The sequence below is a fragment of the Felis catus genome, chromosome D4 (genome assembly GCF_018350175.1).
Source record: "Felis catus isolate Fca126 chromosome D4, F.catus_Fca126_mat1.0, whole genome shotgun sequence".
Classification (NCBI taxonomy): Eukaryota; Metazoa; Chordata; class Mammalia; order Carnivora; family Felidae; genus Felis; species Felis catus.
Window position 1 is genome coordinate 81,128,265 of NC_058380.1, and position 17,693 is coordinate 81,145,957.

The 17,693-nt window shown below is 52.2% G+C and overlaps 1 protein-coding gene across 1 annotated transcript in view; it reads left to right on the top strand.

Annotated features, from left to right (window-relative positions):
• MORN5 (MORN repeat containing 5) overlaps nucleotides 1-17,321 on the top strand; it is a 30,239-nt gene extending 12,918 nt beyond the window's left edge. The window contains exon 5 of the mRNA XM_003995834.6: nucleotides 17,123-17,321. Within this exon, the coding sequence (XP_003995883.1) occupies nucleotides 17,123-17,202 (80 nt within the window). The 3' untranslated portion in view covers nucleotides 17,203-17,321. The remainder of the gene's footprint in view (nucleotides 1-17,122) is intronic.
• Nucleotides 17,322-17,693: the final 372 nt, after the last annotated feature.

The following is a 17,693-nucleotide window of genomic DNA, read 5'->3' on the forward strand; positions in this document are numbered from 1 at the left end:
GAGGAGAAAGGTAGCCAGGGGGTATTTTGGTCCTGATATTATAGGACAGATCGAGCTTGGAGCGTCCTGAAAACCACTAAAAGGAGTCTCTGTGTATGGCCACCTAGTCATTACCTTTGACTCACCTCACCCTGCCAGGGACTGATCCGGACTTCTGTCCATCTCCTGTTTTCCCCGGGGCCCTTTCTCCCCTGCATTCTGGTCTGCCCCCATAAACAGTGCTTCCTGTTGGCCTCCTGAAGGTACAGGGCTGCCGGCCGTGCGGGCCTAAGGTGGTGCCTGAGGCCATCCCAGAATAAACAGAGTGGCCCGAGCCACTGCTATTACGAAGAACATGCCACCTTGGCTGGGTCAGGGCCGGGGACGCTCTTTTTATAGGAGGTCACAGGCTAGGGCACCAGCAGGAGGGTCGCCTTTGGTTCACCCTCGGGCCTCTCTGGAAGGCCCCGGCTCCTTCCCTGCCTCGCACTGGCTTCACCCCCCAGACCTGATGGGAAAGCCCTAGCCCACTGAACTACGAACTGCTGAGTGGCAAGCATGCCTGACAACCCCGGGTTTGCTAGACTTGGGTTTTGAGAATGCCTTTCTTACCTGGGGAGGATGTACTTGCTCACTGGAATCGGATGGGAATTTAAATCCATCCTTCCACTCACCAAAAAGCCTTTGAGTGTCCACCGCGTGCCGGGCCTTGGGGATCTGAGCAGGCAAGAGTTCTCTCAGACTGTGGCTCTCAAACCTTTGGACCCAGGCCCACAGTAAGCAGCAACAGACATCACAACCCAGTACACACAAACACACACACATTTGTATGTATTCTTTGTACACATGATTTTCTAGGATATTTTCTGTTTTAATCTTTTAAGTTTATTTATTTATTTTGAGAGAGACAGAGGGCAGGAGAGGGGCAGAGAGGGAGACAGAGACTCCCAAGGAAGCTCTGCACAGTCAGCGCAGAGCCTGATGCGGGGCTCGAAGTCACGAACCATGAGATCGTGACCTGAGCAGAAATCGAGAGTCAGACGCTTAACGGACTGAGCCACCTAGGTGTCCCTATTTAATTTTAAAAATCCTGGTTGCTAGGCACTGAATGGATTTCACAACCCTCGTGAAGTTTGGGACCAACCATTGATAGATCATTGTCCTAAGCAGCCTTCCCTGACCAACCTCCTCCCGTCCCCTCTGTCTCCTGCTCCGTTGGGTTAGGTGTCTCTCCTCCGTGCCCCACCAGCCTCCCTAACAGCACTTAGCCCACAACTGCGGAAGCATCTTTATTTGACTAGCTCCCCCTCTAGACCAGCGGCTTCTTGAGGGCAGGGACCAGGTGACTATGTCTGATTTATCACTGGGTCCCCCAGCACCTCACACAGGTCCCCAGACTTGGAGCTGATTAAATGTTTATGGAAGAAAAGCAGGTGGGCAGGCAGAGGACCTGCCTACAAGCCCCTCAGATTCTTCAACAAATTATACAATATTCAGTCCCCGGCACGTAACAGACAACTTATTATTGTGAATAGTAAAAACAATCCATTGTATTTCTGCACACCTCCCAAGTTTTCAAAGCTGCTTAAGCTTTGAAAAGCTTAAAAGCTTACTCATCAAAGGTCTCAAAGCAACAACCCTCTGGCCCAATCTGGTCTGCATGGTCTGTGCTTGGCTGGCCTGTGTACCTACTTGGGGCATGTACCACCCAGGTCCCCACCACTCCCTGCTGTCCGAGCCCCAGTGGCGTCAGTCATTTCTGGTGCCCACCTTAAAGCTTTTGGGCTCAGGAGCACTGCATCTCAGGTGGACCTCCCACGCATCCAGTGAGCTGGGAACGCGTGTGGCCTGGCATTAGGGAACTAGGTCTCCAGTAGTGAATGGCAGACGACAGACTGCTGGAGGTGAGGCTGGATGCAAACCCGCTCCCATCTCACTGCAGGTCCGGTGGTCTTCCTACTGCACTTTGCTGCTGCCTTTGTTGGGACCATAGAACCATAAGAGGTAGCAACTCAATGCAGGCAGTATTTCCAATCAATACAGCAGACACGAAGCAAAATAGAGACGGAGCTAGGACTTGCCTCCCATGGGAAACTGGGAGAGGTCAGAGAGAGAGCCTGGTGTGGTGGTTAAAAGCCCAGGATCTGGGGAGCCTGGGTGGCGCAGTCGGTTAAGCGTCCGACTTCAGCCAGGTCACGATCTCGCGGTCCGTGAGTTCGAGCCCCGCGTCGGGCTCTGGGCTGATGGCTCAGAGCCTGGAGCCTGTTTCCGATTCTGTGTCTCCCTCTCTCTCTGCCCCTCCCCCGTTCATGCTGTGTCTCTCTCTGTCTCAAAAATAAATAAACGTTAAAAAAAAAAAAAAAAGCCCAGGATCTGGAATCCACACCTCTGGCCGCCCTCTGGTCCTGGATCCACCACTGGGTAGCTTATTCCTTGTCTCCTTTTGGAGGCTCCGTTTCCTCATCTGTCAAATGGGCCTTCTAGTAGTACTTAAGCTGGAGGTTAGGGAAAATGAGATTAAGTGTGTAAGACACCTGGCCCAGTGCTGGTGTCCTGTGGTTGGCGGTTGTGACTGGTATCACGGTGATTACTGACTCAAGCTGGAGGAGAGGGAGGCCCTGGGATTTGCTGAGGTTTCTCTGGGTGCTGGGGGGACAAGGAGGCCGCCAGGAGAAACGAGCCTGGATGTGCCACATCTGTCTGCCTCCTTGGGGGTTTTGCTTGGGAAACGACATACTGCCGAAACACTGGGCCCTGCAGGCCCTTGATTGTGGCCTTTCGAGCCTCCCGGCTCATCTTTCACCGTCCTGTCTCTTCCACCCCATGTTCCAGCTCAGCCAGACGAGCTGCTTCCACCGATAAACACACCTGTGTTCTTACCTCATGTCCTCCCCCAGCCCAGGATGCCCTTCCCCCTCCTCTCCACCTGCCACGGTCCTCCACACCTCTCTGTGGTTGGCACGTGACAGGAGGCCACGGAAGAATGGCATGGGACGCTCCCGGAACATCCACAGCTCAGGGAATGGAGGGGACCCTTGCCAGCCCCTTGCTAAGCACCGTACCTGCTTATCTCCTCTGCTCTTTCCTGCCATCCCAAGTGGGTCATTCTTAGGAGTCTCGGTTTGCAATGAGGACACCTGGTCTTAGATAGGTTGATACGTTGCCCCCGGTCAGACAGCCAGCCGGTGACAGAGTCGGAGACGAACCCAACTCTTGCCCACATTCTGTTCTTCTTGGCTTTGTGTCCTGGTTTATTCTTTATACGGTCATCTCCCTTCCTTGACGGAGCCATGGCTCACTCATAGTTGTTCCTGCAGAAAGCCCAGGCCCTGCCCCCCGCTGGAGCTCTGCAATGTTCCTAAATGAACGAAAAGGTCCATTGTGGAGCCTTAGAACAAAAACACCACCGTCCCCAAAGTGAGATGCTACGTTATTTGATAAAGGGCCCTTTACACACTGTGGGCCAATAAGGAAGCATTCGAAGATACTGGGGATAATTACCCTTAATATGGTGGGAAATTGGGAGATTAACCCTTACCCTCCTCCCCGTCCCTGTCATTCTGCTCAGGAAGGATAAGCCAGGGCCACGTTAGCGGTTTGTACGTGTGTCTCTTCGTGTGGCTGTGGCTTGCCTCCACGTTACTGGTAGGAATCATTTGCAAAATCACTGCACCACTAATCCTTACTCCCTCCCCACAATTAATGACACCCCATGCGAGTGTCTCAGATGAAAGGCACATTATTAATATTCAAAGGAAAAAACCCTCATAACCATTTTAACATATACAACTAACAATGAACTAAATTTGCTTTGTGGAAGACAGAGAGTGAGCATCCCAAATTAGTTTATGTAAAAGCTGAAATTCTTCCCCGAAAGGTCTCAGTACCATCCTCAAAGAATATCCTGATCATCAGAAATGCCGTCAAGATTCCCGCCAACATTATCCCCTTTGTTGTCTGAAATGTCGAATCAAGCACATCTGGCAAATGTCCTAGAGCTCACAAATCTTTCAAACAGCGTATAATTCCCAATGGTTAAAGAGATAACGCCACCGCTTAATCGTTCTGCTCTTCAAAATAGCACCAACTTTCCTTCAATCAGAAACAATGGCCTTGGCTTCTTAAAAATATCACATACCAGTGATTATTTGCAGAGAGGGCCCCTTTGCGTTTGAACCTGTGGGTTCCAGACAGAATTCAAAATCAGGATCACAAGCCTCATTTGAATGTGTGCTCAGTTAAATGGACAACAGGGGGAGGAGTATGAATTGGGGTCCAAAAAAGAGACCTGGTCTGTGTGATCTGGAGTCTTGGGGAGGTGACGGCTGGCTTCCCCCTCAGGCTATGGTGATGCGGTGAGCTGTGACATTGACTGAGCATTTACCGTGCCCCAGACACCCAGCTAAGAGAGCGGGGAGTGTTGCCGTGATCCCTGCTTGACAAGTGCGGAAACGGAGGCTCGGAACCGAGGCTAGAGAATTTCCCCCAGGAAATGGCAGGAACTGGGATTCACATTCGGGCTCATCTGCCTCCAGAGGTTTTCCTCTTCTCCCCACTTTACCAGGCGAGCTCCCAGGTCATCTGTCCAAAGAGGCATCGGCGAAGAGCTCCCAAACATTGTTTATCTACTTCCCACCCGCCTTTAGAAGGGTTGCAGAGCGAACACGTGGTCTTCCAACATTCCTCTGGCATTATTTTTTTTAACTTTTACTTATTTTTGAGAGACAGAGAGAGACGGAGCATGAATGAGGGAGGAGCAGAGAGAGGGGGAGGCAGGAATCCAAAGCAGGCTCTGAGCTGTCAGCACAGAGCCCGACGTGGGGCTTAAACCTACAAACTGTGAGATCATGACCTGAGCCAAAGACGCTTAACCAACTGAGCCACCCAGGTGCTCCTCCTCTGGCGTTATTAAACAGTTGAAAATCGGAAGCATCCCAGATGTCTAAGAGGAGGGAACTGAGTGAATAACACAAGGTGTATTCTTATAATGTACACAGTGCAGTCACTAAAATGGCAGTCAAGTGATGGATCCGCTGAGATACGAAGGTACCTTATTTTATTTCTGGGGGAAAAGCAGGACAATAAAAACAAGCAGCATTTCCCGAGTGCTTCCTATGTTCCAGGCACCGGTTTGAGCATGTCGCGCCATTTATTTTATTTTGTTTCATCTAATCCACACGGTAACCCTGTGAAATGGTCGTCTCCATGACTCCCACTTTGCGGATGGAGAAGGCGAGGTGAAATGCTTTGCCTGAAGTTACACAGGCCTGGAACTTGACCCCAGGTCTAGCTGACTCAAAGCTAAAGATGGCAACTGAGCGGGTTCTGGAGTTTCCTGGAGAAAGAAAAGAAAGAAAGAAAGAAAGAAAGAAAGAAAGAAAGAAAGAAAGAAAGAAAGAAAGAAAGAAAGAAAGAAAGAAAGAAAGAAAGAAAGAAAGAAAGAAAGAAGGAAGGAAGGAAGGAAGGAAGGAAGGAAGGAAGGAAGGAAGGAAGGAAGGAAGGAAGGAAAGAAAGGAAAGAAAGAAAGAAAGAAAGAAAGAAAGAAAGAAAGAAAGAAAGAAGGAAAGAAGGAAGGAAGGAAGGAAGGAAGGAAAGAAAGAAAGAGAAAGGAAGAAAGAAAAAGAAAGGAAGAAAGAAGGAAGAAAGGAAGAGGAAGAAAGAAAGAAAGAAAGAGAAAGAGAAAGAAAGAAAGAGAAAGAGAAAGAAAGAAAGAAAGAAAGAAAGAAGGAAGGAAGGAAGGAAGGAAGGAAGGAAAGAAAGAAAGAAAGAAAGAAAGAGAAAGGAAGAAAGAAAAAGGAAGGAAGAAAGAAGGAAGAAAGGAAGAGGAAGAAAGAAAGAAAGAAAAAGAGAAAGAAAGAGAGAGAGAAATAAAGAGAAAGAAAGAAAAAGAGAAAGAAAGAAAGAAAGAGAGAGAGAGAGAGAGAAAGAAAGAAAGAAAGAAAGAAAGAAAGAAAGAAAGAAAGAAAGAAAGAAAGAAAGAAAGAAAGAAAAAGAAGAAAGAACGAACCGGGAACCTTCCTTGTGACATGGCAGCGGTGGTCTTTTGCCCCTAAGATCGTTCTCTGCCCACTTCTTTGCTCCAAAACTGGCCAAAGAGCAAGACTTTCAGGGCCACGGACAAACCAAGACTAATTTTGAGGCCACTGTCTTCACCTGACAGGTGAGAAACCTAGGACCTGCGGAGGGTAAGTCACCTGCCGGGCCTGCTCAGCCCACGCGTGGTAGTGTCCTGCCGTGGCCCCGCTCCCACCGGCAGCCAGGCCTCCTTCCACAGCAGACCGCGGCTGCCTGTCCACAATGCTTCTCCTGTGGTCTCGGCAAAATGGCCCAGTGAGTCTCCAGCACAGGCCCTCCCGCCGTCATCTCTCCGCGACACAAAAGGCAATTTGCCCAAATGTTATAATCACCTGGAGGCTGGCACGCAGGGGCATCCCTGCCTTATCTGTGGTATTGTTAGCAGCGCCATAATGACAGCTTTGTGGGGGGATAATATCACACTTGTAACTGCCAAATAAAATGCCTGCACAGATCACACATCCCTGCCAGCAGACTCGGGCATCTGCTTTAAGCAGAAAGGGGAGGAAGGGAAGTGATGAGCATTGAAAGCCTCTCCTAGGCCAGGGACTTGCCACATCCTGATCCTTTGAGGAATATATCACCGCCTCTATTTGGCAGCTGGGGAAACTGAGGCTCACTGACGGATGCAGCTAGTAAAGGGAGGACTCAGAATTTGAACCCAGGCCTCTCTGACACCAGAGGCCATACTCTGGACTAGGATAGGCCGTGGCCTTTTCTGAATCTTGAACCCGTCTGAGAGCCAGTCAAAGCTATAGAACTCCCCAGAGACATACACGTGAACCCACCCACAGAATTTTGCCTACAGAGGGCGGGGTCAGCTCCGGGGAGGTCTCGGCTCCAGGACTAACAGCCTGCCCGGATTACTGCCTCTCCCTGAGGTGCGAGAATTGCCCATTGCCCCCTCTGTCCCCACCCCAATTCCAAGGGCCCTGGAAATTCCCCTTCCAGCCCTCGTGCCCATCAGATTCTGGTAACAATAAGTCCCCCACCCCCACGGCAACCTCCTGGAGGCATCCAAAGGACACAGCTTCCCCTTCCGTGGCTGGAGTCATCCCCAGGGTTGGCCAGCGTAATGGTTTGTTTTGTCTCCTTTAATAGAAGTGAGAGCAAGGCCAGAGCCCAGGGGGCAGGACCTTCGTGTACCTTCCTCAGCCCAAGCTCTGGAACTTGAGGCAGTTGGCTGAAAATCCTGCTTGACCTCCTGGAAAAGGATGCAGGTTTCCAAGCAGGGCTTTAGAATTGGACCGTCGGACCCCTGCTCTGCCATCTGTGTGATCTAGAGCTCGTCTCTTCTCTGAACACTGGTTTCCTCCTCTGAAAAGTCTGGGGAGAATAGGACCTTCCTTACAGGGTTGTGGTGAGCATTACTGAGATGACACGGGGGACAGAGCAAAAGCTGTGCCTGGCCCATGAGGAGCTTAAATTACTGCAGGGTGATTACTCACACCCTGGGGGGGGGGGGGGAGAATGTTGACGGGGGCGGGGGGGGGGGTCCTAACTCCACGCCCAAAGGGAGAAGCTGGCATCTCAGAGGCTAACTGTCCTCTGGCCTCCTCCCACCTGCTTTTGATGTAGATTTCAAGACTGGGCTGGAGGCCTGCAGGTCCCAGGATCTCTCTATCCAGCCCTTGGCATCATTCCTCATCCTCATCATTACTTATCCACCTGGACCCCAACACTTCTACGATTCCCCCCAGGCGCGGGTCTTCACCGACCCTCTGCTGATACCAGGGTCTCGCTGGGGGGCCAGACTCTGCATCTCCCCTCCGAACCAGCATGGGGCAGGGGAGGAAGCCGAGGCATGCACAGTCACAAGATCTGGATGGGTGCTGTCTGGACAGAAGCCCAGGGCCTTTAAGGAGCCTAAGTGTACAAGAGACTGTAGCAGACCTCCTACCCCTCAAAATATAGTTCAGAAATCAGAATCACATAAACCATAAAATAAGTGTCTGGAAAGAAGTCCAGCAAAATTCTGTATTCCTATGGGGTTTATGTTCATGTTTAATTCGAAATGTCACATACGAGGTTCTTTCTCCCAAACACTGGGAGCGCCCCTGTTTCACTGCTTCCAGGAGCCAGAAGCAGTGTGCCTGAGGAGCTGAGCACCAGCGTGCCCCAAGTGTAGTTGAGATGCTGTCCTGAAAAAGGGGGTGTTTGGCTAGGCCTTAGAGGATGGGAGATGGATTTTGCTGATGGAAGGGAAGGAACAAAGCACAGAGATGCAGGGACACCGGGTGCTCCAGACGGAGCACCTGAGACTGGCTCTTGCGTTGGGCGACAGAGGAGGAGTCAAGGGAGGACTCCCTCAAGTGGTGATGGACAGACTGGGCTTTGACAGGTATGTAGGAATACATCCTTGCTGGGCATTCAAGGCGCGGGGACCCAGTGCAGGGTGGAGAGAGACTTGAATGCCATCCTTCAGACGGTGAGGGCTAAAGGCATGGCAGTTACACAGACGTTTGTCAGGGAAGTTCGTAGTGGCCGAGGGCTGCAGGTCTGGTGATAAGACTTCGGTATGCCCCTGTGCCCACCCAGTGTGTGAGGGAGCTTGGGCAGATGACATCACCTCTCTGAGCCTCAGATCCTCACCCGTCAAACAGGGATAACAGTGACTTTGCAAGATTCCTGTGAGGATTGAGCTGTAGTCTGCTACTAAGTCCTGCAGATAACCTTGACACCCTGCTGGCTGCCCCCACTGGCAAAGCCTTAATTCAGCCCTTAGCATCTGCCAGCTGGAGGCCTGTCCCCTGCACACAGCTGGAGAGCAGGAGTCAAAGACTACGGGCCCCAGGCTAACTGAGTGACCTTGGCCTTGGCACATTGTTTCCCTGAGCGGCCTGTGTACAGTGGCTGGGCGTCATGAACACAAATCACAAATTTGATTACGGGTGCTTGAAAAGTGGGGCAGCAAGAGGAATGGAAATACAAGCTGTGGTGGTGGCTCGGCACCCTCCCTCCACTCGCTCACTGGGGATGTGGGGAGACGTAAATCTGCCCCACATCCCCAGCCCCGTGTGGCCCCGTGTGCCTCCTGCCGCCGTGTGATCACCTTGCCACACACAAGATGATTCTAGTATTCAGGGATATGTATTTTTTAACCAGCTGTCTGTGCTTTTGGGCCTCGACAGCAGAAAGGACTCTCTCTTCCAACAGTGTCAGAATGCTAACTTCTCGGTGCTTACTGCGATGTCCTTCCCCAGCACGGGGCCTACCTAAGGGATTCCCAAGGGTCGTTATAGCTCAGGGCACTTTTCCCTTCAGTGACCGAATGGAGCACCTAAAACTCCTACCTGAGACAGCACCGGCTGTGCCTACGACAGATGTTTACGAGGACTGCGTGCGATCAGGCACGCGAGGTGCAGGACTCAGCATGTAGCTAGCACGTGGAAATGCTCCCTAACTCCAGGTGGCCGTACTCCTGGGACTCCCCTCTCCCAAGCACAGCCCTAATCCAGCCCTAAGCCTGACTTTGGAGGCCTCACCCCCCTCATTTGAACATATTAAGACAAAATGTATCCACACCCCCACATTGAATATGTATTTTTTGCTGTTAAAACTTTGAAAGGACTTTTAAAACTTTGCTTGGCAAATTATTGGACTATTAGCCTGGCTGTGACTTCTAGAGAGCCGTGTGCATACTGGAGAATTCTTGCAAAATGAGGACAGCAAGCCTACAAACTGATTTCAAGTGTAATAAAATTGTTTTGATTTCTAAATTTAATAATTAAGCCTGAATGCATTAATCATAACATTAATTTCAGTTTTGCATCTTCTCTTTATTTTAGAGTCAGTTGTTCTCTCCAAACCTCTCACATCTGAATAGGCCTTGAAAAGCTGTGGGTGCTGGGCCCTGTGTCTCTAGTTCCCCAGGGGGTGAATCAGGCTGGTTTAATCCACCCCCCACCCTTGACCCCTCCACCCACCCAGCCCAGAATATGCTCTTTTCCAGAGAAAACCAAGAGCGGCCCCAAGGTCTCCCCTCCTGCCCCTTGGCGGGCTCTGCCTGGGCAATGACCCCTTAGTCAATATTGGCCATACCATGGCCTTGGCCTCTGGCCACCAGCCCTGCCAAGCAAAGTTCAAAGCCTCTTTCTTGTCAGGAGTTGTGCCGAGGAGGAGGTGCGGGCGTTGCCGCCCTCACTGCGGGCCCTGGCTTTGCTCAGGGCCTTGGCCCTGCCCCACCGGCTCTCACAGCCCTGCATTTGCACAGAGGGTGGGGCTGAGCTTTGAGGGCGGCACTGCCCACTGGCTGGGGCGCCAGGGTTACCAGGCACCTCCCACCCCCTCCTGGAACCACAGTTCACCCAGGGGCCAAGTGAGAGTGGGTGATGACCCCAGGAAAAGAGGGTAACCCTCATGACAGAGCCCGACACTGTGGATGAGCACTGGGCTGTCACCAAGGGATGGATGTGCCCCCTCCCTTAGCACCTGATCAAGCACACGCTGACTTCAGGTAGTCACACGCTGTCACTCACCCAGCCAGACACCGAGCACCTCAGGCACAGCCACGTGCACACTCACAGCGCACACCTATTCACGCTTGCACATGCCCATTTGTGGCCGTGCACACACAGCCCGAGTGTGGCTTTTGCACCAGCACAGTGAACCCTTCCCCTCTGCCCTGGCAGATGAAGTGGGGCGATTTATTTCCCCTTCGAGTCTCAGTTTCTTGTCTTCAATGGGGACGCCCTGTGTCACTCACTGTGGAGAGGACAGACATGACCTTCTTCCCACAGAACCAGGCACCTCCTAGGTGCTCTGCCAGTGTGAGCCTCCTCCCCTCTCCTGAGGCTAAGGTGCCTGGTTTCATCTTGGTCCCCTCCCTTTCCCAGCGGGAGGGAGCTGCATAGCCACTGACCGCAGGTGTGCTAAACCCAAAAGCACGCCAAGAGGTAGCAGAATCCGGCTTGTGGGCGCCCGATAGCCCGCATCCACCCATTTGCCCTCCCTGGGCTCACCTGCCTCAGCCTGCCCGCCTCACTTTGAACAAAAATCATTAGCTGAGCTGTGCTTCTTGATCCTTATGATGCTGATCCTTGTGTAAAGACCTCCTCCGCCTCTCCCCCCAGGTCCTCCCTTCATCCCCGCTGGGAACCAGAAATCCCAGGGTGTTCTGAGAGAGTCACTTAAGAACACTCTCTTGAAGGCATGCAGTTAGGGAATGAAGGCCCATCAAATGGTGATCATGGCTCCTACTCCCTGGGTGCCAACCTGCTGCCTTTCATCCTGGCTCTGCAGGAGGTCTGATTAAATCCCCTGTACAGACAAGGAGCCCAGCTCAGAGAGGGAGAGTGGCTCGTCCAGGTCACCCAGCAAGTTGGCGACAGGGCTCAGCAGTGGACCCAACTCCTTCCGGCCTATGCCGTGCTGTCACGTGCACCCTGAAGTCTCTCCTCGCAAAGACAACTCGTGGCTTTCTTTTGGTTTTGGGCATTTCCTGCGTACCAGGCACCGTGCTAAGCGCTTTGCAGGAACGAGCCCAAGTAAACCTCACAGGAAGTCTTCCAGCAGGCACTTTGTAGAGAAGGAAATGAGACCCAGAGAGGTGTGAGGCCACCTGCCCGAGGTCACAGGGCTAGTGGCAGCCAAGCTCCAGTGCCCGGGCCCTTAACGGCCATGCTGCCTCCTCCCCGCCAGCCATCTGGGGGCTCCTATTGCCCTCATCTGTTGGGACATCTTCAGGATCTCTTCTCTCCCTGCACCGCGCTGACCAACGGATTGCACTGATGACACCCTCAGTGACCTGGGCCCTGCCTGTGGCCTGTGCGGGCCTGTGCCTCCCCGCCCTCACTGGGAGGCAGGCCCCAGGCCAGCCAGGGCTTTGAGCTTCCTCAGAGTGGTTGGTGCCCCGATATGAGCCCAGGCAACCCATCCTTCCTGTGCGGTGGAGCTGCTCCATCTGTGGCCTCAAGACAAGAAAGGAACCAGCAGCCTTGGCCTTGCACTTTGGCATATCTGCTTTGCCCACTCGGGAGCTCCATTTGCTGAGGGTGGAGAAGAAATTCTTCCCCCTTTGTCCAAACCCCGCAGGGTAAGCCTACCGCTTTTATGTCCCCAACTTTACATTTCTTTATTCATTCGTTCACCATATATTTATTAAGTACTTTTAAAGTGCCCGGCCCACCCCGGGCTCTGAGGACCACCTGGGTCACAACTGCCCCAGGCTGGCGTGGGCGACCATGAACCTCAGCCAGGGTCAGGGAAGGTGACATCCAGGCAGGGCCCGGAGGGGTGGACGACAGCCAGGAGGGCGCTGGGCCCAGCCACACACATTCACGAGCGGCCTTAAGTCTGGAGTGTGGTGGCACTGAGAGAAAGCTGTGTTCACCAGGCAACTCCGACTTCACAGCCCCGTCCTGCACACATGGCCTTTAGTGTGCTGAGGCACTTCTTTGAAAGAAATCCTGGAGTCGACATTTATATTGTGTTTGTTTGTGTCACAAGCATTGATTTGTTCAATATACATATTTAAACCACGCTGCAATTTTTATTCTCGCATCTAGGCCTTTCTTTTATATACACTAAGGTCCCAAAATGGAGGGAGTGCTTTGAGAGGCCCTGCCCCTGCACCAGGTCCTGTGAGGAAGGGTGTCCCCAGCCCCGAGCAGCAGGTACACCGGCACAGAGGCCCTGCTGTGCACGCACACATGGCCGACTGCAGCACAACAGGGTGGCTGCATTTTGCAGGGTGAGGCAGGCCTGGGAGGGAGGCTGTCTGGAGAGCAGGAAGACCTGGATGGGGGGCCTTGAAGTCCAGGTGAAGGAGTGCGGAGCCTTTCCAGGCAAGGCTTCTCAGCAAGGGCGTTCAGGGTCAGATTTGGGATCTCTCTTGCCAAATGTTCCTTTTCTTCTCTATAAGAAGCCCAGTTCTCCTAAGGGTTGGTGAGATTCCTCAGGGGGTGGCGGTAGGTGGACCTCACAGGTGGCAGTGAGGTCACTTCTAAAGCTTCAGACCAGAATAAAGAAATCTTGCTGCCCCAAAGGCAGACAGACCTGAACCTGAAGAGTGTCTGAGACAAGCCTTTGGACAACACCCCCTGCTGAGTCTCAGTCCCCTGTCCCCCTAGCACTGGGCACATGGCAGCCACAGGATTGGCTCGTCCATCCATCCATCCATCCATCCATCGAACAGATATGGACTAAGCACCTCCAATACTGCACACTTGTAATCTAAGCACTGGCAATGCCACCAAACAAGGAGAGGAGGCTCCTGGTTTCATGGGAGCCCGCAGTTTGGATGGGGGACACCGACAACATATGAATAAACAAGAGGGGCGTTGCTATAAAGAAAAGAAAGTGAAGAGGGGTCACAGGCAGTTACACTGAGATCACGGAGGAAGTGACATTCGAGCTGAGACCTGGGTGCCAAGAAATAGATGCTCAGGGAAAGTTTGCAAGTCAAAGCTACTCTTTTGTTGTTTTTTTGCTCTCTTCCTGTACTGTCCTGTAGGGAGGAGGTCACTCTGCAGCCCACACCTGAGGAGTGGGGAGTTACGCGCCACCTCCTTGGGGGCAGAGTTTTCACGTAAATTATTTGGAACTCTGCTCAGGAAATGTATCTACTCTTCAATTTTTATGCATTTTTACCAGTATTTTAACGCTTACGCTTGCACTTTGGAGAAATTCAAGAGCTCCACTGGCATTTCTAGGAACCTAGAAATAGTTTATTTCAGTTACCAAAATGTAGGAAATTAGCAAGGCATTAAATTGGAGGGTAGGAAAAGAGACTGTTTTTATCTTTTCTATTGTCAATACACATTAAGAAGATTTGAGAAATACCCCTAACAGAAGAGCCTCTCCCATCACCCTGCTCAGAGATGCCTGTTAGTCACATTCAATGTATTATTTTTAATTTGTCTCTTGTGCACAGTTTTTACAGATTATACTGTCTATGTAATTTTGTTTCCTGCTTCTTCCCACCTTTTTTCTTTTGCTTTCTATCATATCAAAAACATTTCTATGTTGCTATACAGACTTCATAACTCTCCTTTTTCAATAGCTGCTAAATCACCGTGCCCTCTCCTCCCCCACCCTGCTACCAAACTTAGCATGATACCTGGCCCAGAGTCGCGTTTAGAAATTAGTTGTTAAATAAAGAATATACAACAAAATAATCATTCTTTTGTTTTAGAAACGTAGGTTATTTCAGTTTTCTTGATTCCAAATAATACTGAGGCAGATTATTCCCTTAGGATAGCATCCCGCAGCGGAATTAATGGGCCAACAAGGCCAAAACTTTTCAAGATAAATGCACCAAACCAGAAATCTCCCTCCCCTTCCCCACTGAACCACCGGCAATTGTGCCCAGGGTAATAATTTACAATTGATTAAAGAGTTTGCGGGGTGTGTTTTTTTCCCCCATCCTCCCCCACCCACCCCGCTCCGCCACCCTCTCCCCCTCCCCTCCTGCCAAAAAGGGGGGAAATTATCTGAGAAGGTGAAGATGTTCTCAGACAATCATATTAACATATTCCAACAATTGCAATTTGCAAAATAGTAATCACAACTCCCGGGATCTGGGAGGCATTAATCAAAGCTGCAGGTTTAATTCCATTTTAAATATTGATGAAATGTGCTTCGGCAGCCTCACCCTGGCGTGGCGGGGCCAGGGGAGCCTCGCGCAGCGCGAAGGAGGTGGAGGGAGGGTTGGTGAGCAGCTGCCTGGAGGGGAGGCATCTGTGATTCAAATTGGTGGCTGTGCCGCCAGGTAGAGAGCGAGAGGGGTAGTGAAGAGGCTGTTAAGTCCATTGCTGTCAATTTGTAACGATCAGGGAGGGGCCTGAGGGCTGGTTTAGCACAATAAACCCAGTTTGTCTGGTTTCAGGGGTTAGCACTGAAGAGCTTGCAGCTGCACTGATTCGAATAGCCCAGAGACTTCAGAACTGTAATTATCAACCAGGCTGCTCGCGGTGTGGCAAAAGTGGGCTTCACCAGCGCTTAACTCCTTGTGTGCCGCCGCTGTCCCGGCCCCCCCCCCCGGGGTGGGGGTGGGGGTGGGGGGTGTTGACAGCCACACGTGGAGTCCCAGGCAGCCTCCCCAGGGGAAACTGAGGCCCACTGGCTGCTTAGGGAGGGCCTCAAAGGCCAGAACGTGCCAGGCAGCAAGGCTCTTTCCTTAGGTCACATACAGAGAAATAGTGGGGAGGGGGCAGAGGAGGCTAGCTCTGCGGGGGCAGCCTCGCCTACCCTTATCACATCAGCCCTGGGGTGGGCAGGCTGGCTCTGGAGTCTGATGAGCCTTGGTTTGAATTTCACTGGCTGTGGACGTGGGGCAAGGCTCGTCACCTCTGTAAAATGGGGGTAACCTCCCCTATCCTGCCGGGCTATCACAAAGACTCAATGAGATGGGTGTTTGTAAAGCATGGAGCGCACAGTAGGCTGTCAGTAAGCCCCCATTTCCCGGATCCTGGGCCTGGTGCTTTCGCAGAAGAGGAAGGGGGCAGGGGAGGGCAAGGTTTGGGCCGGCCCTCCAGGTTTGAGCTCTCAGGGAGTGCCCTTGTTCCCTGGCTACTGCCATTTGTCACTGAGGAGGATGGGTAGTCCCAGGCTCCCATCCCTTAGGTGGGAGGCAGGTAAGGAGAGGAGACAAGGCTGTTCCAGTGTTATAGCCCTGAGGAGAAATGCTTGAGGGCAGGGTTTTGGGCCAATTCTCTTTGTCCCCAGGACAAGACACCGAGGGGTGAGGGTGGGACAGCAGGCGGGTTGTGCAGTGCTGTGAAAAGAACCCAGGCTTAGCAGGGAGTCTTGGTGAATGAAGTGTGTGCACGGATCCACGACCCACCACCCAGGTCCTAGACGTTCTCCCACAATCTGTGAAGGGGCGTGCCCAAGGGCGTTTGTCCCAGAGGCATTTCTGGTAACAGGAGGTGGGGGGGGGAACCCTTGGATGTCCACCACCGGAAGGGTGGATAGTAAAACATCACAGAAGCCACCACAGAGTATTAGGCAGCAATAGGAAGCAAAGAGCTAGATGTACATTTAGCAACAAGAATAGATCTTGAAAACGTAGTGTTGAGTGAAAAAAACTAAGACACAATGAAACTCACAGCACAATGCCATTTATGGTGGTAAATTAAAGCCACATTGGTACACAAAACAACAGCACACACTTTACAGAGCGGCATGCGTTTTTAGGGACGTATATCCCAACACTAAAGTGGGTCTCTGTCGTGGTTGGGGGAGGGGTTGGGCGTGGGCTTGAAGGATAATGGGGGGAGATCAGTCTCCAAAGGGCCTTCCCCGGCCCAGAGAGAGGGCTGTGGTGTGCTGGGGAATAAAGACTGGACTTCACTCTAAGGTTTAAAAAACAGCACAGCCTTTGCAGTCAGACAAACCGAGGCTCCCATTCTGGGTTCTCCCACGCACCAACCTGTGGCTGCAGACAAGTGACCTGACCTCTCCGAGCCTGCTTATTCACCTGTAGAATGGCAGGGTTACTGCTGTCAGGGGATCACGAGGGTTAAAGTAAAGGACACCAATGAGTGTAAGACCCACAGGAACATCGGTTCCTCCTCTCTATTGCCCACCGAAAGGACGAAAGGACGTGAGTCACCAGAGGTGTCAGGTTTTCCTGGGGAACCACAGGTTCTTAGAAGGGAACCCAGGGTTCCCTTCTCTGGGTTCTGGAAAAGCCAGAAAGGAAACAAAGCTCTGAAGGCTCGGGCAGCTGGCACTACCGGCAAGGCCTGGACTGGATGTTCTGGGGGTGCCCTCTGTGGGTGTCAGACTGGTCACATTCCCAAGCAAGCTGCTGTCTGGGTGCCTGTCAGGGTTGCCCAGCTCAGAGTGGCCAGAAGACCTCACGCCTGCCTCTATCAGCACCATCCACCACCTGCAAACCCCTTTGTGTTCAATTTCCCCAAGACCAGGCATTTGTAGGCAACCGGAGGACTGTTTTAATGAAAGATCTGTTCCTTCCTAGCACAGAGCTAAAGAGACTGACCACCAAGGCCACCCACCCCATGCTGGAATGCACTGCAGTCCCGAGACCCTGTCTGCGGGTCTCCCAGGGCAGAGAAGGCCCAGCAGACACCAGGCATGACCAGCTCTTCCTCTTTCCTTGCAGATGATGATGAGCACGAGTGGATCATCAAGACGTGTCGCAAGGGTTGGGACGAAATCGTGGGTCACCGACCCAAGCTGTGAGCTCTGCAGCTGCCCCCATGAGAGGTCTCCTCTACACCGCTGGCAGTGGCTGGCCCTGCGGGCAGCCTGCGGTTGCAGACCCTGACTTTCGACCCAGGAATAAAGCCTTTCCGCACTCAGTGGCCCCAAGCATACTTTCTCGAGACCGTTTCTTAGAGAGGGGATCCTCATTTTACCAGCACCAAAATCACCTGGGCGGAAGTGCAAATTAGCTATTTCCGGGCCCCACCGTAGACATGCTGGTCAGAGTCTCTGGGAATAGGGTCTAGCGATGTGCACTCCCAGCTGCATTCCCTGATGCGCTCTTATTTCCCAGGTATTCCTCACCATCACCCCGAAGATCACATGTCAGCTGAAAACCAGAAGAGGAAGGGGTGGCACATTCCAGGGCCACACTTGGGCCACAGCATCCTGGATCTTTGCATAACTGTCCCTCCTTAGAGGCTGCTGCATTCAGCAGCCCACCCCACCCCCACTTTGTCCCTGGCTCA